General features: G+C 41.9%; 2 protein-coding genes across 5 annotated transcripts in view; one reads left to right on the forward strand and one right to left on the reverse strand.

Moving 5' to 3' along the window:
- The window catches only part of LOC111978632 (voltage-gated delayed rectifier potassium channel KCNH1-like), a 79,113-nt gene extending 75,066 nt beyond the window's left edge, over positions 1 to 4,047 (forward strand). Inside the window, exons 14-15 of the mRNA XM_024008807.2 lie at positions 776 to 1,186; positions 1,291 to 4,047. Coding sequence (XP_023864575.1) covers positions 776 to 1,186; positions 1,291 to 1,731 — 852 coding nt within the window. The 3' untranslated portion in view covers positions 1,732 to 4,047. The remainder of the gene's footprint in view (positions 1 to 775; positions 1,187 to 1,290) is intronic.
- The window catches only part of hhat (hedgehog acyltransferase), a 216,940-nt gene that overhangs the window by 63,531 nt on the left and 129,747 nt on the right, over positions 1 to 23,662 (reverse strand). For 3 of the 4 annotated variants that reach the window (XM_024008316.3, XM_024008315.3, XM_070448560.1), the window contains one exon: positions 10,754 to 12,276. The exons of the other annotated variant lie outside the window; for it this stretch is intronic. In XM_024008316.3, the coding sequence (XP_023864084.1) occupies positions 12,191 to 12,276 (86 nt within the window). In that variant the 3' untranslated portion in view covers positions 10,754 to 12,190. Of the gene's footprint in view, positions 1 to 10,753; positions 12,277 to 23,662 lie in introns of those variants that run through there. 4 annotated transcript variants of the gene reach the window in all.

The raw sequence follows: 23,662 nt of genomic DNA on the forward strand, positions 1-23,662 counted from the left end.
CAGAAACAATTTTTTGCTAATTTTGAGGGTGAGGAAATAAGACATTTTCAGTGCTGCCCTCCGGACTTAGAGTGAAGACCGAATGCGGCTCCTAGGTAATTTTCTTTTTGATACCCCTGTTTTTTTCTGTGTGAGGTACTTTATCAACATAAATACACCTAAATATTTTTCTCTCATCAAAATGTCACCCAGAATAAGCTAAAATGTCTGCTTTGTGTTTTGGTTAATGGTCTACTAAAGAATGAATGAGTTTCAGTAGAGAAAAATTCACTGGTGCTAGAAACGAGAGAAGCCATTTATATTTCATGATTTCCTTTGAGGGACTCAGCAAAAGGCATTATTTGCTGTGTTTTCTGTAAAATGGGTTTAAATTAGTGATGAGGAGGGTGTGCAGCACTGTACCTCCACTTTCATGCCTTAAGCGCCATTGCTGTATGCTTACCTACTTTAGGTACTTACCTGCGTGATAGTCGTACCTGTCAGAGAGGCTCATCGAACAGAGCTGAATTTGGTGCAGAACGTAGTTCACTATACACACATTTACATGGTTTTTCACTTACCTAAACAGACTGTTTTAAAGTGCATATTCAGGTTATTTGGTTGATTTCAGCAACCTCTGGTTAGGTTAGACAGCCCAGCCAACTCACAGCATAGGCTACATAACACAGGATTGAGTTCATGGTATCACAGTTCTGTTCTCAGGCAAGTTATCGTAGAGTATGTGCAAACAAAAACAAGTTTAATTTAACTAATCAAGAGTCTTGTCTCTCTACAGATTGTGTTCAGAAAAATCAGCGATGTGAAACGGGAGGAAGAGGAGCGCCTGAGACGAAAGAATGAAGCACCCCTCAATCTCCCGCCGGACCACCCGGTGCGTCGGCTCTTCCAGCGGTTCCGTCAGCAGAAGGAGGCCCGTATACATCAGGAGCGGGCCAACCCATCCGATGACATGGAGAGAGGTCAAACCGTGAATGTCGAGCCCACTCCCATCCATGAAATAATCGCCACCACCAGCATTGTCACTGTTACCGAAAGCCCAGCCACACCCATTTTGGCCGCCACAATCTCCAGCCCGTCAGACAAAGCCAAGCTCCAGGCCCCGTCTCTCCGAGTGTTCGAGCCGGCCAAGGTCAAAGGCTGGGGACGCTTCAAGGACTCCATGACCAAGGAGTCCAACTGGAACAAGGTATGAAACCTAAAATATTTAGGCCAGGATTCACAGTTTTTCGAGAACGCGCCTCGGTTGAATCCAGCCATCTTCACTAATACATTCTGTTCTTAATTTCCAAGGTGTCCAAAGCAGAGTCCATGGAGACGCTAGCCGAGCGGACTAAGGCAGGGGCAGCCCACGAGTCCCAGACCTCGCTGAAGAAAACCAACTCGTGCGACAGCGGCATCACCAAGAGCGATCTGCGTCTAGACAACGTGGGGGACAGCTCCCGCACCACGCCACAGGACCGCAGCCCTGTGGCACCCCCTGAGGTGGCCAAGCAGCACGCCTTCTACCCCATCCCAGAGCAGACTCTCCAGGCTTCTGTTCTGGAGCTCAAGCTGGAGCTCAAAGAGGACTTGAAGGCCTTAAACACCCGCATGGCTGGCCTGGAGGCCCAGCTAGCAGAAGCTCTGAAGCTCCTCAAGGTCCAAAGGAGAGCTCCCAGCTCCCCCAAGCCTCTTTTTGAGATCTCTAGACCCACCACACCAGACTCGGACAAGGAGGACATATTTTCGTAGAAGCAAAAAGGGACTTACGTTGAGAGTGTGAAGACAGGCAACAGATTCAGAAAATCTTTATTGTCCCAATGCTGGGCAATTTGGTCACAGGGCCACAGATTCTGGGAGTTGTTGGTGTATCTCAGCTGAGGCCATTTATTGTCCCTCACCTTGCCGATGCCTGTGAAAGCAGCAGATGATGGAGCTACGATGCTGTTAATTTAAAGAGGATCTGGTGGTTTTACCCGTGGGCTATGGAACCTTGGAGTTGAACCCGTCGGTCATTCTGGAGAATCTGGGGTGTGCACAGTGAAAGGGGTCTAGGTCCACTGCAGTGACCTTTAGACCACCATGGGTTTGGCTACCCTCTCTGTGACCCACAGACACAGGTTCACAGCTGTACTCTTGTGTTCTCCTGGTCTGCTTGTGCACATCGGCTGTATATTTAAGTTGCTACTTTTTTCCACCAGTCCATGGAGTTCAAGAGCAGAGCAGCAACATGCGTTATTATTCACTGTCATTATCCTTGTAGATCTCCAATGGGACCACTATCTTTAGTGGTTCTCAGAGTACAGTATCTATAAGGGGTGAATCCATCTTTTGCTTTTCCACTATCTTTGAACCACCAGTGCACAATGCATTCTGTATGTATTCACGATGTCATTCTATCACCGTGTAATACTTTACAAGACTGTATGCATACCTTGGTGTTGCCTTTATAAATACAAAAAGGCTATAGAAGCATTCAGCACAGGTGATACTGTATATTGAGCTTTGCACTTGCTATAAGCATTCAATATAGATCTTGCTCCTGACAATGCATTACACACAGATGGTTCACAGAACGTATTACAGTAGGTTGTTTTTACTACTGTACTCTGTCATCATTGGATCACCTTGTAGCCATCTTCTTTAAACCAGACGAAGGAGGCTGTGTTGACCAATCAGAGCTCAGGACCATTAGGTTTCAACCAATCAATCTTTTGGTCTGTGCGCAGAGAACCCTGACTGGCCAATCAAAGACCAGCATGGTCTTTTGAAAGAACTCCAACCCCCTTTTAGACTGACTGACCATCACCGTATGTCTTATCAGATCGAACAGAGAACTGCTATCTATAGCCAAGAAACCACCTTTGTTGATTGGTTCGTCTTTATTCTTGGCCGATGGTTACAATGCTGGGAATTACTCTTAAGGAACTGCGTCAGTTGCACTAACAACGCTCCATCATGGCGACATGTGGAGGTTGTATTATTTAACTGATTCTTAGTTTATGTTTGTCAAACATGGCTCTCTGACACTGTACATGTGAAACGAATTGAAAAAGTATTTCAACATTTACTGTGTAACTGGGTCTTCCAAAAAACATACTTTTTCAAGACACTTCACTGCAAAGTATGACTTGCTGCATGACTTGCGTTGATCGACATACATTACTGTTTGGCGTTGCCGTTTTCCTTAGGCTAGCCTACTGATTGATATTCAGTAATGGAGTTCCAAGCATGAGCAAAGGCAAACAGAACTTTGAGGCCTATGAATTAGTAATCAATGTACATTTTTTAAATCTAATTTAAATCCAGGACATGTTGATCTCCTTCTGTCCGGAACTTTCACTAATTGGAACCTAGCGGTTCCAAAGTTTTCACGTCTTCAATGATGTGGGCACCTTCAATGGGTTTCATTAATTTGAGACCTAAGCCTAATCAAACCCTAGCAGTATCATGTTAATATTTGAAAATATTATGATCTTAATGTTAACTGCTGCCAAAGTTCCTCCCATCACTATATGGGACCAACTGGCGTTTGGGCCCTGGTTTGCCACAAGACAGTGTTAGCCTGAGCTTAAGCGTAGGCATTAGTTCGGTAAGCCAACGCAAGTCTTCAGGTCTCAGGCAAGGTTACTCATCCCGTGAGTGGGATTTACTAAACCAGCTTCATTACATATACATGTAGTTCATTATTAGTCTTAGGTGAGGTCTCCACTAATAGTTGTGTTTTCATTGGGCTACATAATGGCAACATTGTGTTACATAACAGCTGAAATGTTCTACATAGCCCGCAAATGGCTAGAAACAGACAGCTGCAACACCGCACTCCTTTAATTTTTCACTTTCAATTCATGCAATTTATTAGTGACAAATTGTTTTAAAAGTATGTACAGTTGAAGTCGGAAGTTTACATACACTTAGGTTGGAGTCATTAAAACTCGTTTTTCAACCATTCCACAAATTATAGTTTTGGCAAGTCGGTTAGGACATCTATTTTGTGCATGGCACAAGTCATTTTTCCAACAATTGTTTACAGACAGATTAATTCACTTATAATTCACTGTATCACAATTCCAGTGGGTCAGAAGTTTACATACACTAACGTTGACTGTGCTTCACACAACTCTGGAACATTCCCAGCATGTGTCTGGCATTTAGACTTCTGATAGGCAATTGACCATCAATGAGTCACTTGGAGGTGCACCTGTGGAGTATTTCAAGGCCTACCTTCAAAACTCCGTGCCTCTTTGCCTTGACATCATGGAAAATCAAAAGAAATCATCCAAGACCCCGAAAATAATTGTAGACTCCACAAGTCTGGTTCATCCTTGGGAGCAATTTCAAACGCCTGAAGGTACCACGTTCATCTGTACAAACAATACGTACGCAAGTATAAACCATGGGCCACGCAGCCGTCATACCGCTCAGGAAGGAACGCGTTCTGTCTCCTAGAGATGAACGTACTTTGGTGTGAAAAGTGCATACATAGCAAAGGACCTTGTAAGATGCTGGAGGAAACAGGTACAAAGGTATCTATAGTCACAGTAAAACGAGTCCTATATCGACATCACTGAAAAGGCCGCTCAGCAAGGAAGAAGCCATGCTATAAAAAAAACGCCATAAAAAAGCCCGACTATGGTTTGCAACTGCACATGGGGACAAAGATCGTACTTTTTGGAGAAATGTCCTCTCGGTCTGATGAAACAAAATAGACTGTTTGGCCATAATGTATGATATGTTTGGAGGAAAAGGGGGAGGCTTGCAAGCTGAGAACTACACATCCAAACGTGAGCCGGGGTGGCAGCATCATGTGTGTGGGTGCTTTGCTGCAGGAGGACTGGTGCACTTCACAAAATAGATGGCATCATGAGGTTGGACAATTATGTGGTATATTGAAGCACATCTCAAGACTCAGTCAGGAAGTTAAACTTGGTCACAAATGGGTCTTCCAATGGACAATGAACCAAAGCTACTTCCAGTTGTTGGCAAAAGGCTTAAGGACAACAAGTCAAGGTTTGGAGTGGCCATCACAAAGCCCTGACCTCATCTCTGAGGAATTTGTAGGCAGAACTGAAAAAACGTGGGCGAGCAGGAGGCCTACAAGCCTGACTCAGTTACACCAGCTCTGTCAGGAGGAATGGGCCAAAATCACCCAACTTATTGTGGGAAGCTTGTGAAGGCTACCTGAAATGTTTGAATAAATAAAAGGTGAAATAAATCATCTTTCTGCTTTATTCTGACATTTCACATCTTAAAATTAAGTGGTGATCCTAACTGACTAAGACAGGGATTTTACTAGGATTAAATGTCAGGAATGTGAAACGGTGTTTAAATGTATTTGGCTAAGGTGTATGTAAACTTCTGACTAACGGGGGGGGGGGGGGACAGGTCTCTTTCTGCAGTAACAATGCATTAACTAAATCAAACCCATATCGTGTTACATTAGGCTATTAGCCTGTTACCTTATTTCGCCTTAAATTATTTCAGATACAGTGGCAAGAAAAATTGTGTGAACCCTTTGAAATTACTTGAATTTCTGCATAAATTTGACGTAACATTTGATCTGATATTGACCTAATTCACAACAATGGACAAACAGTGTGCTTAAACTAATAACACACAAATTAGTGTATTTTTCTTGTCTATATTGAATACATCATTTATAGTGTAGGTTGGAAAAAGTATGTGAACCCCTAGGCTAATGACTTCTCCAAAAGCTAATTGGAGCCAGGAGTCATCTAACCTGGAGTCTAATCAATGAGGCGAGATTGGATATGTTGGTTAGAGATGCCCTGCCCTATAAAAAAACATTTACAAAATTTGAGTTTGCTATTCACAAGAAGCATTTCCTGATGTGAACCATGCCTCGAACAAAAGATTTCTCAGAAGACCTAAGAATTGGGTTACAAAAGTATCTCTTAAAGCCTTGATGTTCATCATTCCACAGGAAGACAAATTGTTTATAAATGGAGAAAGTTCAGCACTGTTGCTACTCTCCCTAGGAGTGGCCGTCCTGCAAAGATAACCTCATTGAGCATTCTGTGCTCTTACAGTTAAGAATCCTAGAGTGTCAGCTAAAGACTTACAGAAATCTCTGTAACATGCTAACATCTCTGTTGACGATTCTATGATATGTGAAACACTAAACAAGAATGGTGTTCATTGGAGGACACCACCAGAGAACCCATTGCTGTCCAAAAAAAACATTGCTGCACGTCTGAATTTCGCAAAAGAGCACCTGGATGTTCCACAGCGCTACTTGCAAAATATTCTGTGGACAGATGAAACTAAAGTTGAGTTGTTTGGAAGGAACACGCAACACTGTGTGGAGGAAAAAAAGGCACAGAACACAAACATCAAAACCTCATCCCAACTGTAAAGTATGGTGGAGTGAGCATCATGGTTTGGGACTGCTTTACTGCCTCAGGGCCTGGACAGCTTGCCATCATCGACAGAAAAAGGAATTCCCAAGTTTATCAAGACATTTGGTATGAGAATGTAAGGCTATCTGTCTGCCAATTGAAGCTCAACAGAAGTTGGGTGATGCAACAGGACAACGACCAAAAACACAGAAGTAAATCAACAACAGAATGGCTTCAACAGAAGAAAATACTCCTTCTGGAGTGGCCCAGTCAGAGTCCTGACATCAACCCGATGGAGATGTGGAGCTTGACCTCGAGAGCAGTTCACACCAGACATCACAAAAATATTACTGAACTGAAACAGTTTTGTAAAGACAATGGTCCAACATTCCTCCTGACCGTTGTGCAGGTCTGATCTGCAATTACAGAAAACGTTTTTTATTTGAGGTTATTGCTGCCAAAGTAGGGTCAACCAGTTATTAAAACCAAGGGTTAACATACTTTTCCCACCCTGCACTGGCAATGTTTACACGTTGTGTTCAATAAAGACATGAAAACATATAATTGTTTGTGTGTTATTAGGTTAAGCAGACTGTGTTTGTCTATTGTTGTGACTTAGATGAAGCTCAAATAAAATCTTATGACCAATTGATGCAGAAGTCCAGGTAATTCCAAAGGGTTCACATACTTTTTCTTGTCACTGTATATATTTTGAACAAAACCGTTACGATAACAGTATACAATGTGTACAGAACATGGGTTTTTAGAAAATGTGCATCGCTAGGTGTTTATATATAGAGATTAAAGGGTCATGAATGAGTTTTCTTTCACTTACGTGTGAATAAGTCTCATACAGTAGTTTTTTTTTGGACTGTCCTGTACTCCACAAAGAGCTTGCTTACATAACTAGCGTTCTGAGATCAGCTCCTGTACGCAAGCAACAGCTCTCCATGTTAGTTCTTTCAAAAGTCCTGATTTTGATCATTTGTCCATGCTGAAATCTTATGGAAACGACAACTTATGAATGTTACCATATTTATCCATACACAACATGGAATGTGGAGGATCTTCACTTAGACAATATTATCAATACTTATGAATAGTATAATTACAATCCTGGCCAGATATTAATTGTAGTTAACAGAAACACTTTACGTAAAGCCAACATGTCAAGTGCTTTATGACTTGTTTATAAGCTATTTTATGCATGTATATTAAGCATTTTTGGGGAAAATAGCAGTTATGCATTTAGGATAATTATGAGAAGACATAAGGGATTCGTTCATATGCTTATTGCAAGTATTATATTGCATTATAACAATATCATGCATTATACGTGTTGGAGTTAAATGAATCATCCACTCAAAAACTATTTTGGTATTTCCATTAGTCCAATGTTGATACAGTCCCAAAATGTTTTTGCATGTCAGCAGTCAAGTTTAAGATATTGGACTTTCAAGAAGCAAAGTGTAACTTGCCACATCATCATCACTTGCCACATCAAGATGAGTCTGTATCAAGTGGACTAATGAAAAAACAAAAGATTTGGAGTGGATTATTCCTTTAAGTTAAGTGCTACCCTGTAGACCAGGGGTGTCAAACTCATTCCATGAAGGGCCTAGTGTCTGCACGTTTTTGTTTTTTCCTTTCAATTAAGACCTCGACAACCGGGTGAGCGGACACTCTGCCCTCTGTGGAATGAATTTGACACGTGCTGTAAACAATAGTTCTGATTGTTTACTGCTGACCCAAATGACCCCTACTGATGTAAATGTCTTACTATTATCAAGCAAGTTGGAAAGAAATGCACACACACTTTACTTAAGCATTAACTTAAGCTTAGACTAAATCGGTATCGTCGAAGATCCGTGCTAGAGTGTGATTGAAATTTAAAGGCAATGTTCGCGGAGACTGCTTTCACAGTAAACGATGCACATGTTGGCTCAATCGGAAATTATCTTTCAATTTCAATTGCGCTATAACACAGATCTTCCACAATAAGGGTTGAATCCAGCCCTTAAACATAACTTGATTCTTAAGTATGTTAAATCAAAGTAAGTATGCACTACATTACTCACCAATGAAATTAGGTGATTGCACGTGTTGCTGACATTGGTAAACAATAATTGTGCATTGCCGTTGATGTGTTAACAGAATGTACGCGTTCAGGTCTCCATGATACGGAGAAGTCAACAGCTTGTTTATTATTTTAACACATATAGCTTCACATGCAGTATAGTATAATAATGTTTAAGGGGCCAGTGCCTGAGTAAGGGGATGTTGCGTTATTAATGAGAAGAATGACACTGTACTCTATGCATTACAATGCTCAAATGTTTCAAAATAATATAGCATGCTTTTGTTAATTGATACTCTCCCAAAATGGGTAACAACAACGATGTCATTTGGTTGGTGCATATTGTTAGTAATGTACATTTATTCTTCGTGATGTTTACCTAAAATCACATGCCTATTCAAAAGTACATCCTTGTGCCAGCTGCATTGATGCATGTGTACAATATTTGATACATTTGAGGGTAAAAAAGTTATTTATTCTTGGCTTAGTTCACCAGTTTTTTTCTCTTTTGGAAAATAATTGGTGGAACATGTAACATGGCATTAATGGATAACCCCCTGTGTTGGTCTTTCTTGTGGTGATATCACAGAGGAGAAGGTTTGTTTAGAACAATTGAGAGAGTCCTGATGATAGCATCACAATTCCAGACTGAGTCATCTGGAGCTCTATCTTGATTGCACACAACAACAAAAAAAATCACTTTATCTGCACTGATTGGAAAAGACTTGAAAGATGAAAATAATATGGCGGAAGCTCTTAACGTGGTCAGTTCTTTCAGATCAGTGCGATAAAGGAGAGGACGCTAGGAGAGGACGGACATTTTAGACAATTGAGAAAGATCCTACCAGCTATTCAGCTAGTCCTCGAGTGCATCCCAAATGGCACTCTATTCCCTATAGGTCACCTGGTCAAAATTAGTACACTATATAGGGAATAGGGTGCCATTTGGGATGCAACCCTTCTATGCATGAGCCTGGTCAGTAAAACCTAATCATGTACCAACACCTTGTTTTTAAAGGCCCAGACTCCCAGCCACACACCCCCAAGTCCCGTAATGCAMCAAAAAAAACTTAAAGCTGATTGATTCTCTGTGGATATCAGCAAAAGGTAAGGCACCCCCTGAAAAAATAAAAATTATTATAATAACTCTCACACTAAAGTAGTGTACTGAGCCTTCACTAGTCCCGTATTAGCAGACCGAAATAGCTGTCTGTAGTGCGGACAAAACTAAATGTTAAGCACCCCCGCGGCTATGCTCTGTTGATTTCTTTAAAACATGAGCATGATTACTTCAGACATGTTTAAACAACGTGAAACTATTTTTTGTGGTCAGTTCAGGTGAGCTGCCTAGTATCACTGTGTATGTACATACTACTTTAATGTCATGTGAAGAGAGAGAGAGAGAATTGGTTACACTTGAAGGGTACATGCATAAGGACTTGTTGACAGTTGACAAGCATTTAGTAAAGGTACTGCTTATGAATGCAGTATATGGGTAATGAAGTGCTTATGTAGTTACCCTTCAAGTAAAGTGTTACTAAAAGATCAACCATTAATATAAATATATAATGAGGACAGTAATGTGATTTATGCACATGTCACGATATTCAGATGTTTTCTGTAATGATACTGTAAATGTAATTGCAAGCACAAATGAGAGTATTTGTAAAGATATGTAAAATACTATTTATAATAAATGATATTTTATACATAGCCGTCGGCTGTTTGGTTTAGACGTTTTTTKTTGTTGTTCATTTCGTTTAAATGAGACCAAGGTCATTTCAAACACAATTGTGTGATGTTGAAGAAATAACTATTTATTCAATAGGGGAAAAATGTAAGTAGACAAAGTTCCATGTCAATAGGTGAAGCCACCATTATAACAATGATAAGATACAGGACAGTCTCCTATCATCATCAACAGTAGAAGAACAAACCCTTGCACATGCATCATCTCACTTATAGTACAGTGATAGCAGAGGAGGCTGGTGGGAGGAGCTATAGAGGACAGGCTCATTGTAATGGCCAGAATGGAATTAATGGAACGGAGTTAAACATGTGGTTTACATATGTTTGATACCGTTCCATTTATTCCATTCCAGCCAATCATGTTAGGTAAGAGACAGACAAGGGGTTGAATCTAGCTAGATAACACCTGCATGGCCTGGCTGCCTCCTGAAGGAGCAGAATATTTACTGAACGCTAGAGCGCCTGATTAAAAACGTCACATTAACATCCAATTAACACCACACCGGGCCCTCATCCCTGACAGAGACGGAGAGAGAAAGATACAGATATCCACACAGAGAGAAAAGAGACTCAGTCGGACACAGAGAGAGAGAAAAGAGACTCAGTCGGACACAGAGAGAGAGAAAAGAGACTCAGTCGGACACAGAGAGAGAGAAAAGAGACTCAGTCGGACACAGAGAGAGAGAAAAGAGACTCAGTCGGACACAGAGAGAGAGAAAAGAGACTCAGTCGGACACAGAGAGAGAGAAAAAAAGGGAGTGAGGGATCCAGTGACGGAAAAACAGACAGTGGCCCATGTAGAACCGAGGTCAGTCACTGTCAACCTAAAGATTAGGGCCGGCTCACTGGGTGATGAACTGCCTCTATACAAGCACATTATTAGTAAGAACAGCCTACATGACTAACACTAACATGGGGCACCCTTTGAAGCAACCTTTACGTGTGATGAAATTATTGCTATTCTTGTAATCCGTCACGAAAAGGGTTGTGTGGCGGGTTTCTTATCATAAACTGTTTAAGATTTAACGCTGCAGATCGTATTCTCTTCTTGACTGGATTTTTGGATTCTTGGGATGTCATAAGACCCATTTAACCTTGTATCTCAAATAGATCCCTATATAGTGCACTACATTTGACCAGAGCCCTATTGCCCCTGGTCAAAAGTAGTGCACTAGCTAGGGAATAGGATGCCATCTTTGGATGTGACCTAAACCCCTTTCAGAGTAGTGTTAGGCTAGTCTAATTAGCAGGGTTTTCTCCCCCGACCCTACATGTTAGTTAAACTGACACAGATCTGCTGATCCCTTTAGTGCTATGAGACAGATACGGGATTAGCGCAGTCAAAGGAATATACTGAGGTGCTTTCAGCCATTCCATTCCAGGAGATGTATAATGCTGATTTTGGGATTAAACAGATCCAAAACATCCAAGGTTGGATACTGCAAGCCTCACTGTCAGGTTATCAACAAATTACCACTGAACAGCATCCATTGTTTTTCCATATATGTGTTTTACTCTATGCACCCAAATATTAAGCAGCAGTTCTCATAGGTACAGGTAGTTTGACGGACAGGTTTCTTATACTGTAGTCACATACGTACATGGGTCCAGTGTTTTCCTCAGCAGGTCTCATTGGTAGTCCCCATTGTGGGTGGGTAGTAAAGGACAGGTTTGCTCTCCCCACATAGCAGAGTGCACTGTGGGGTGGTTACAGTGGGTTGTTCTCCCCACATGGCAGAGTCCACTTACATTTAAGTCATTTAGCAGACGCTCTTATCCAGAGCGACTTACAGGGTCAATTAGGGTTTAAGTGCCTTACTCAAGGGCACAGAGATTTTTCACCTCAGGATTCGAACCAGCAACTTTTTCGTTACTGGCCTAACGCTCTTAACTGTTAGGCTACCTGAGTCCACTGTGGGGTGGTTTAAGGTGGGTTGTTCTCCCCACATAGCAGAGTCAGCACTGTGTGTTGGTGGATTAGGGTGAGTTCTGCCTCCCTTCCAACAGTCTCTGTGGGGTTGGTGATTTAAGGTGGGTTGTGTTCCCACTCCAGTCCAATCTGGGCAAAGCAATAGAGGAAGGCTAACATGGGTGGAGCCACTGTACACCAACCTGGAGAGAGACAGAGAGAGACACCCTTAGAGGCCAGCAACACATACACATTCACTTGTTTACAGTACACCCATAATTTCACAGTACATACACTACCGTTCAAAAGTCTGGGGTCACTTAGAAATGTCCTTGTTTTTGAAAGAAGCCATTTTTTTGCCCATTAAAATAACACGAAATTGATCCGAAATGCAGTGTAGACATTGTTAATGTTGTAAATTATGGGATTGAGATCCGGACTCTTCGCTGGCCATGGCAGAACACTAACATTCATGTCTTGCAGGAAATCAGCCATACTGCTCGTTCTGTGCGTGGTGGCATTATCATGCTGGAGGGTCATGTCAGGATGAGCCTGCAGGAAGGGTACCACATGAGGGAGGAGGATGTCTTCCCTGTAAAGCACAGCGTTGAGATTGCCTGTAATGACAACAAGCTCAGTCCGATGATGCTGTGACACACCGCCCCAGACCATGATGGACCCTCCACCTCCAAATCGATCCCGCTCCAGAGTACAGGCTCATTCCTTCGACGATAATTGGGAATCCGACCATCACCCCGGTGAGACAAAACCGCGACTCGTCAGTGAAGAGCACTTTTTGCCAGTCCTGTCTAGTCCAGCGACGGTGGGTTTGTGCCCATAGGCGACGTTGTTGCCGGTGATGTCTGGTGAGGATCTGCCTTACAACAGGCCTACAAGCCCTCAGTCCAGCCTCACTCAGCCTATTGCAGACAGTCTGAGCACTGATGGAGGGATTCTGCTTTCCTGGTGTAACTCAGGCAGTTGTTGTTGCCATCCGGTACCTGTCCCGCAGGTGTGATGTTCGGATGTACCGATCCTGTGCAGGTGTTGTTACATGTTGTCTGCCACTCTGAGGACGATCAGCTGCCCGTCCTGTCTCCCTGTAGCACTGTCTTAGGCGTCTCACAGTACAGACATTGCAATTTATTGCCCTCGCCACATTTTCAGTACTCATGCCTCCTTGCATCATGCCTAAGGTACGTTCACGCAGATGAGCAGGGACCCTGGGCATCTTTCTTTTGGTGTTTTTCAGAGTCAGTAGAAAGGCCTCTTTAGTGTCCTAAGTTTTCATAACTGTGACCTTAATTGCCTACTGACTGTAAGCTGTTAGTGTCTTAATGACCGTTCCACAGGTGCATGTTCATTAATTGTTTATGGATCATTGAACAAGCATGGGAAACAGTGTTTAAACCCTTTACAATGAACATCTGTGAAGTATTTGGATTTTTTACAATGAAGATCTGTGAAGTTATTTTGATTTTTACGAATTTTCTTTGAAAGACAGGGTCCTGAAAAAGGGACGTTTAGCCCAAAATTATAGTTCCACTAAGCACAAACTGGATGGTGTATCGCTGCAGAATGCTGTGGTAACTATGCTGGTTAAGTGTGCCTTGAATTCTAAATAAATCCCCACACCACCTCCTCCATGCTTCACGGTGGGAACCACACATGCAGAGATCATCCGTTCACCTACTCTGCGTCTCACAAAGACACGGTGGTTGGAACCAAAAATCTCAAATTTGGACTACTCAGACCAAAGGACAAATTTCCATCGATCTAATGTCAATTCCTCATGTTTCTTGGCCCAAGCAAGTCTCTTTTTCTTATTGGTGTCCTTTAGTAGTGGTTCTTTGCAGAAATTCAACCATGAAGGCCTGATTCACGCAGTCTCCTCCGAACAGTTGATGTTGAGATGTGTCTGTTCCTTGAACTTTGAGCATTTATTTGGGCTGCAGTTAACTCTAATGAACTTATCCTCTGCAGCAGCGGTACCTCTGGGTCTTCCTTTCCTGTGGCGGTCCTCATGAGAGCCAGTTTCATCATAGCACTTGATGGTTTTTGCAACTGCACTTGAAGAAATTCTCAAAGTTCTTGACATTTTCCGGATTGACTGACCTTCACGTCTTAAAGTAATGATAGACTGTCATTTGTCTTTGTTTATTTGAGCTGTTCTTGCCATAATACGGACTTGGTCTTTTACCAAATCTTCTCCGTCACAACACAACTGATTGGCTCAAACACATTAAGGAAAGAAATTCCACAAGGCACACCTGTTAATTGAAATGCATTCCAGGTGACTACCTCATGAAGCTGGTTGAGAGAATGCCAAAAGTGTATAAAAATATTTTGAAGATAAATACACAATGCAGAGGACGAGAGTACTAAAAACGAAATAGAGTACTAATGGTCAATAGGGAATTGTTAATGGAAATAGTTGTGTCTCAGTTCAACAGCTGTTTAGAATCTGTGGAATGTCAGTCCTGAACTCAGAGCTACGTGTGCTGTGTTTTCATTGGTCTGTACATTGAGTCTGGAGCAGGATACTTGTTCTTTGACCATTGGCCCAGTTGTACTGCAAGGACGTCTTATTGGTCAACCCCAGACTAGGGTGGGGGGTTATATGTGGCATCCTGTTTCTTTGTTCTGTGGAAAAAAGCTGAGGACAAGGGAGACTTAACATCTACCTCCCAGCATAATATCTATGATTTGTCCTTCTCAAATAAATCTATTTTTCTCCCCCTGATTTGCTTTGGGGTTTGTGTTATTGAAGAATAACATCAACTGATAACAAGTGTGCAAAGTTGCCATCAGGGCAAAGGGTGGCTACTTTGAAAAATCTCAATTTGAAGAATCTCAAATATAAAATAGTTAGATTTGTTTAACACTTTTTTGCTTGTTATTTCATAGTTTGTCTCTCTTATTGTACAATGTAGAAAATAGTAAAATAAAGAAAACCCCCGGAATGAGTAGGTGTGTCCAAACTTCTGACTGGAACTGTTTGCCATCTTTTGGAAGAAAAACTATTGAACTCATATTGTAATTAATTATAGGTCATATTTCATAGAAATCTGGAAACACTTTAAACAGGACCTGCAGTCAAGGTTGTTTTGAAAAAGTCTCAGTCTGTTCACCTCAGTTTCACCCAGTTCTGAATACAAATGCTCAAAATGTCTGTCCTTGCTCACAGACACCTCCTTCCACTCTCCACCTCCTTCYCATCTCCAGCCTCTCACCTTGCTGCTCCAGCCCATACTTCCCCTCTACTCCTCCTCTTCCTCTTCCTTTCCCTCCCCCAGACCTGGCTTGTCTCCAGCCTCTCACCTTGGTGCTCCAGCCCAAACCTGCGCCCATGCCGCTGCAACACAGTGTAAGACACAGTGTAACTCCCTTGATTCCCTCTGTCCTGATCAGACTCTCATTATCATCTCATCTCTGGCTCTGACAGACCAGCCAGCCAAAATGGGAGCTACACTGTCTTAGCCAGAAGAGATTCAACAGAGGTAAGAGATAGAAAGCTAGAGGTAGAGAGACAAAAGAGAGAGAGAGTACAGAATGTCAGCTTTTATTGTAGGATATTTTCATTCATATCTGTTTTATCGTTCAGAAATTAAAGTGTTTTATGTATCTAGTGCCTCCATTCAGTTACTATTGGGCAAACATAACCCAAAACACACCCAAAACAAACTGCAAATGCATGTAAGGTGTTTGTAGTCACAAGCTTGATGTAGTCACTGTGTGCAAGGAATATAGGATCAGAAATACTAAACTTTTGACTACTTTAATACCATATAAGTGTGGGGGGGACACCCTGTCAAGTTTGAGATCTGCTCCCCTGACAGACGAGACTGAATCTGATACATGTACTTTCCCTAGAGAGGTCAGACCTTTACACCTTGTCTAAATGTAGCATGTACAGTTGAAGTCGGAAGTTTACATACAACTTAGCCAAATACATTTAAACTCAGTTCACAATTCCTGACACTTAATCCTAGTAAAAAATTCCCTGTCTTAGGTCAGTTAGGATCACAACTTTATTTTAAGAATGTGAAATGTCAGAATAATAGTACAGAGAATAATTTATTTCAGCTTTTGTTTCTTTCATCACATTCCCAGTGGGTCAGAAGTTACACTCAATTAGTATTTGGCAGCATTGCCTTAAAATTGTTTCACTTGAGTCAAACATTTCGGGTAGCCTTCCACAAGCTTCCCACAATAAGTTGGGTGAATTTTGGCCCATTCCTCCTGACAGAGCTGGTGTAACTGAGGCAGGTTTGTAGGCCTCCTTGCTCGCACACGCTTTTTCAGTTCTGACCACAAATTTTCTACAGGATTAAGCCATTTTGCCACAACTTTGGAAGTATGCTTGGGGTCATTGTCCATTTGGAAGACCCATTTGCGACCAAGCTTTAACTTCAAGACTGATGTCTTGAGATGTTGCTTCAATATATCCACATAATTGTCCAACCTCATGATGCCATCTATTTTGTGAAGTGCACCAGACCTTCCTGCAGCAAAGTACCCCCACAACATGATGCTCCCACCCCTGTGCTTCACGGTTGGGATGGTGTTCTTCAGCTTGCAAGCCTCCCCCTTTTTCCTCCAAACATAACAATGGTCATTATGGCCAAACAGTCCTATTTTTGTTTCATCAGATCAGAGGACATCATCAGTCTCTCGGTCCCCACTTTGATGCACCTGTAACTGACCTCACCTTCTGAATGATAGAGGGGTGAACAGTCCGTGGCTCGGGTGGTTGATGTCCTTGATTATCTTTTTGGCCTTCCTGTGACATTGGGTGCTGTAGGTGTCCTGGAGGGCAGGCAGTGTGCCCCCGGTGATGCGTTGGACAGACTGCATGGGATAGGGCAGTGTGCAGTGCGATGGTGATGCATTGTCTTTGGATCTATTGGGGTGGTAAGCAAATTGAAGTGGGTCTAGGGTGTCAGGTATGATAGAGGTGATATGATCCTTAACTACCCTCTCAAAGTACTTCATGATGACAGAAGTGAGTGCTACGAGGCGAGAGTCATTTAGTTCAGTTACCTTCGCTTTCTTGGGTACAGGAACAATGGTGGACATCTTGAAGCATGTGGGGACAGCAGACTGGGAGAGATTGAATATGTCTGTAAACACTCCAGCTAGCTGGTCTGCACATGCTCTGAAGACACGGCTAGAGATGCCATCTAGGCCAGCAGCCTGGCGAGGGTTAACACGCTTAAATGTCTTACTCACGTCGGCCATGGAGAACCTTATGCCTTGTTAAGAGTGTAGAGCATGAGTGTGTGTATGTGTGTGTGTTGCACGTGTGTGACAGCTGTAGTTTCTTTGACAGAAAATCATTGTAGAGCTGTCACTTATATGTCCAAGATCCGTACAAATCCAGTCTTAAAAAAATAACTAACCTTCCCATTTTGTATCTCCCCACTTGAGTTTTACATTGGTGCAAAAAACGATCTGCGCTTTAACCACTGAATGATAATGTAAGTAGACCTACTGCACGAGTAAGTTACCTAGCTGTTCCACCTCTGGGCAGCCAAACTTTCTAGGGAGCCCAAACATGTTCATATGGACCGGTAACAGAGTCTTACCGGGCGAGTTCATTTTGCAGCACCCGGTGCTCTATTACTTCTTAAGTTTTTTGTTCACTACTGCTTTAGACAGCCTACTATTTGTGATGATAATCTTCATAGTTATGCTGCCATATCGTAGCGAGAGTTTCTGAATAAAGGAGCTAGCCAATATTTGCAATGATAATGAGAAAATAATCGCCTTTTTGACCGCCTGTTTAGGTCTTGCTTGTGTTTGATATGCTTGTACGAACATGTATTTTGTGTGGGCTACAACATGAAAAATAATAATAATAATTGCACTCAAATTTTAACATGTTGATCATATCTTTAGCAGCTACGTTAAAAAAAGTCAGGTTCCAGAGAATCTGAAATCGCAGCCACTCCGTTCAAGAAAATACAAGACACTTGTACAGATAAAATCAGGGCTATATACTAACCCCAAGACACGACAGGACGGTGTAAACACACTTTTATAGAGCAGATGGTCCTGACAGCACTAAATATCTGGAATGACTGGACATTCTTACTCAGCCTCACCACTGCTTTTAACAGCAGGCTGGGAAACTGTTTGTGGTGGGGAGAGTTCTACTAAGCTAACATATGGAATTGCTGTAATATGGTTAAAAAAATGATGGACCCCTGTAGGTATTTTATAAAATATTGAATTTGGCCTTTACAACTATAGCCCATAGAAACGTATTGAATAACATTCATAAATGGCAAAACAGAAAGTTTAAAAAAATATCAAAAGGAATAAGGTTTTGATGTTTCTGCCCTATCTAAGAAAGATCTGGAAATATTTGTTTGTTTTTTTAAACACATATTTAACCCCTTTTCTGTTGGCACAAAAATACCTTAATACTGCCATTCCTATTTCAAACCAGCACCTGGTTACCTACAGACGAGTCCTGTGACACTTGTGTGAGAGAACACCATCGTGTTCGTGAGAGTTTCCCTTTTCCACAGTGAGGTCATATTAGTTTGTAGCCCAAACGGTTCGGACGATACAGACAGCGCTGGCACATCAGCGTTACAGACTTCAGACGAGTCCCATGAGGCTTGTGGAGAATGAGAGCAAAACGGAGAACACCATCGTGTTCGTGACAGTCTCATCTTTCCATATTAGTTAGTAAACCAAACCGTTCGGATGTTACAGACGTTTTCGTGAGAAGACTGATTTTCAGGAAGGGGAACATAGGCGGATGCGGTGCAAAAAAACATCTATAGCTTAAASTGACGGATTGTGATGGGAATTGTTTTGTTCATTAGATTGACGCACGGTTGTGTCAATAGACTCTTAATGGTTAAAGACTGGCAGAAAAAGTTTATGCACTCAAGAATGTCCACATTTGGTTTCCGCAGAGACAAAGGACGAGGAGAGACGAGGAGTAAAACAGAAAGATACATTTTACTCGCTGCATCATAAAAATGAAGAGAGGAAGGGAAAACAGAGATTTCAAAAGAGAGAGTTAGACAGAGAAAAGAGAGAGAGATGTGTGTTGTGTGTCTTAATTTCAGTTCATTACATCATGTGAACAGACATAAGCCTTAGCCCTGAGAGGGGGCTCACCTCCCCCGAGGGTGCCACAGGTGTCTTGCTGTGATTCCAGCCCACTGCCAGCCAAAGCGTCATGGAGAAGATTAGAATGGAGAAGATTAGAATGTCCAAGGACAGACCCAGGATTAACATAAGAATTTAAGGCCAATTTTGGGAAGAGACACACCTCTATGTTACATTACACATCAGGTCGTATCCAAACCTATGGGGTTATCTTTGTTAAAAATCTAGATAATGATGTTATGTAGACAGTTTAAGAGTCCTTGGATGTCGTTTGTACCTATGATCGCAGTACAGCCGTGCTAAAACCACAATCAATCGTGCCCCCTTGTGTATTATTGCATCAATGCAGGAGCAATCCAAATACATTTCTTTATATTCTGGCTAGAGCCAGTTTGCGCTGTTCTGTGAAGGGAGTAGTACACAACGTTGTATGAGATCTTCCGTTTCTTGGCAATTTCTCGCATGGTATAGCCTTCATTTCTCACAACAAGAATAGACTGACGAGTTTYAGAAGAAAGTACTTTGTTTCTGGCCATTTTGAGCCTGTAATCGAACCTACAAATGCTGATGCTCCAGATACTCAACTAGTCTAAAGAAGGGCAGTTTAATTGCTTCTTTAATCAGAACAACAGTTTTCAACTATGCTAACATAATTGCAAAAGGGTTTTCTAATAATCAATTAGCCTTTTAAAATGATAAACTTGGATTAGCTAACACACCGTGCCATTCGAACACAGGAGTGATGGTTGCTGATAATGGGCCTCTGTACATCTATGTAGATATTCCATTAAAAATCATCTGTTTCCAGCTATAATAGTCATTTACAACATTAACAATGTCTACACTGTATTTCTGATCAATTTGATGTTATTTTAATGGACAGAAAATGTGCTTTTCTTTAAAAAACAAGGACATTTCTAAGTGACCCCAAACTTTTGAACGGTAGTGTATATCCGTAATCACGACTGTAGCAAGTTTTTTCCAAAGGCTACGTGAGGTAACCCATTCTTCCAGTTAGAGACGGCACCAGAGAAGTGTTCAATATTATTATGGCATGTAAAAAGCTTCCAAACCTTTTTCTACAAATAACAAAAAATAACATTTCTCATTGGTCAAGTCCAGGTAGTTCCCGCTCTGTTTCATAAAACTTTCTTCAGTTTTGTGCCTAACGAACATGACCCAGAGTGGAGGGTTTGGGTTTGTGATTAGACTAAAAACGGCAGTTTGATTACTGTTATTAAGGATTCAATCAGAAACCTGTAATTAGCCAAAATGGCTGCCTTTGTGTGCTGATTAGCACCATAGAGGTCTGTAATAAGTACAAACGGGGAGAAAAGGCCACTCTGGGGTTCCGTCCCAAATGACACCATATTCCCTACATAGTGCCTATAGGTTCTGGTCAAAAGTAGTGCACTATGTAGGGAATAGAGTGCAATTTGTGATGCACCAAATGGGCAATGTCATTAAGGTATATTATTCTAGGGATTTCCGCAATGCAGCTTTCGACTGCAATACAATTATTTAGTAGGTAGAGAATGAAGAGGTGTGGCTTGTGGAGTCGTTAGTCATTTACAGCCCAAATCAAATCAAAGTTAATTTGTCGCTTACTTACAAGCTCTTCCTCAACAATGCAGTGTTCAATATCAAATGTAAGAAAATAGAAAAAACAGAATATGATCTTAAGAGCATGGAATCAGTACTAGGTCAGATATATTGTACCCACTTCAGCCCAATTCAATTTAAACGTGTCCACAGAGCAAAAGAAGGATTATCAAATCAATGTTGTAGCTGCCGCTGACCCTCGAAATATGAAATAGTCTGTAACACTATTTGGATAGTCCATCTGTAGAAGCTCTGCAAACTATCTACAGACTAAATGCATGTCTGTTGATTTTCAACAAGAAAGTGTCTGTATTCTACAAGATATACAGTAAGTGTACAAAATATGCTCTTTCCATGATAGACTGACCAGGTGAATCCAGGGGAAATCTATGATCGCTTATTGATGTCACTTGATAAATCCACTTCAATAAGTATAGATGAAGAGGAGGAGACAGGTTAAATAACTATTTTTAATCCTTGAGACAATTGAGACATTGATTGTCAATGTGTGCCATTCAGAGGGTGAATGGGCAAGACAAAAGATTTAAGTGCCTTTGAATGTGGTATGGTAGTAGGTGCCAGGCGCACCGGTTTGAGTGTGTCAAGAAGTGCAACACTTTTGAGTTTCACGAGCAACAGTTTCCTGTGTGTATAAAGAATGGTCCATCACCCAAAGGGACATCCAGCCAACGGCATGCCAGTGGTCGAAAACGGGTCAATGATAAGAGGACAAAGGAGGCTGACAAATTGTGCAGAGCAACAGACGGGCTACAGGGACAGTCCAGTACAACATTGGTGCCCAAAAAACCATAAAGGATTGCACAACTCGTCATACCTTGACACGAATGGGGTATGGCAGCCGACGACCTTACATAGTTCCACTTCTTTCAGAAAAAAACAAGAAACTGCAGTTGCTGTGGGCTAAGGAACAAAAACACTGGACACTGGAGAAACATTGCCTAGTCTGATGAATCTTGGTTCCTGCCGTTTCTTGCTGATGGGAGGACTAGGGTATGGAGAAAACCACTAGTGCATGCATCCATCCATCATGCCACGTGTCAACATTGCAGGCTGGTGGTGGTATGATGGTGTGGGTGTGTTTTCATGGCACACATTGGGCCCCTTGATAAAAGTGGAGAAATGTTTGAATGTCACAGGATATCTGAACATCATTGCCAATCAGTTGCATCCCTTCAAGGCAGCAGTGTATCCATCTGTGAATGGATTTTTGCCACAAGGCTAGCATTGTCCAGGAATGATTCCACGAACATGACAGTGAATTCAGCTTACTGCAGTGGCCTGCCCAGTCAACAGATCTCAATCCAATTGAGCATCTGTGGGATGAGATGGAATGAGCTATTTGGAGTAGAGATCTACTACCAGCCAACTTAACACAACTGTGGGAAGCATTGGAGTCAACATGGGCCAGCATCCCTGTGGAACACTTTCAACACCTTTAGAGTCCATGCACCAACGAATTGAGGCTGTTCTGAGGGCAAAAGAGGGTGCATCTCAATATTAGGAAGGTGTAGCTAATGTTTTGTACACTCTGTGTATATTCGTAGAAACAGGTCTGCAACTTTTTATTTTAAGCCTCTCGCGAACCCAATTTTGGTGCTCACCCATGACTTGAGAATTGCTGCCTCAGACTAATGCATCATCAGCACTTTGGGACAACGCTGGTATTAAGAAGAAGCACCCTTTCCGCTAGCACTGACTCTAAATGAAACATTTTCATTGGTAGCACTGGTGCTCCCAACTAGAGAGCTGCATTCTGCATTTTTCCTGCTGCGGGCGGGAGCGGGCATGCGGTAAGAGACAATTTTGGAATGTAAAATCTTATTTTTTAAATGTGTTATCTATTTGATTAAAAGCACCCCTGTTGCACTATTCACAAACTCTCATAGGATCATTCTGCTTTAAGTTCAGCAGCCTACCTTTCCTCTTGGGTGTGCGAGATCAAATGTGCCTATGCGTGGTCTCGATCAAATAGCCTGTTAGCTATACACTGTATACATTGGCAGAGAAGCACGGCGCAATAGTCTTTCTATGGAAATTAACTTCCTAAATATGATGGACCCTAAACTATAGCCTAACATTGACAACACATTTTTTTGTCTACCTGCAAATTGTCCCGCTTCTATCAAAGTTATGCAAGATTATTTAGAAATGATTGTCTTCCTGTTTTGTAAGCTATTGCTTATCAATTGTATTAAAAGCGCCTCTGTCGCAATATCCACAAACTCTAATAGCCTAATTCTTGCTGATTTTCATTGTTTGTTAATGTGGAAATGTAGGTTACTTAGTATTACAGTAATACGTGTGTGTAGTGTAAGTCTCCCTTCTCCAGTTGCACTGGCAGTAACCTATTGTCATATGCCATATAATGTTCTGCCACACGGCTGGTGGTCCCCGTGCAGCAGAAGGGGGATGGGAAGTGTGTGTGTGTGTGGGGGGGGTTCTTAATATAATGCCAAACTCCAACCCTAATGAGGTCAGGATGACTGTGGGTAGGACTGATAGCTCTGCATGTCTCTGTGATGTCTCCTATCTCACACACACATGCATCTGTGTTGATGACGCTCCTTTGAGTCTTCATATCAGACATAATGATAGGTAAGTAAGGTGGGCTACAGTACAATCCAATTTCATAGAAACCATCAGGTCTTTATCCTCCTCAACTATAATGGTTTTGACCCTGAAACACTGAGGAGATATCGCCATCAATGCATTTAGCTTTAACCAGGCAAGAGAGGATGGATGGATGAACATCAGTAGGAGGGCATCACCCTATGATGATATCACATAACCATCACCATCAAAGCAGAAGAGAACTTAACAGCATTATACTGTATC

This window comes from Salvelinus sp. IW2-2015, linkage group LG18, assembly GCF_002910315.2.
Source record: "Salvelinus sp. IW2-2015 linkage group LG18, ASM291031v2, whole genome shotgun sequence".
Classification (NCBI taxonomy): domain Eukaryota; kingdom Metazoa; phylum Chordata; class Actinopteri; order Salmoniformes; family Salmonidae; genus Salvelinus; species Salvelinus sp. IW2-2015.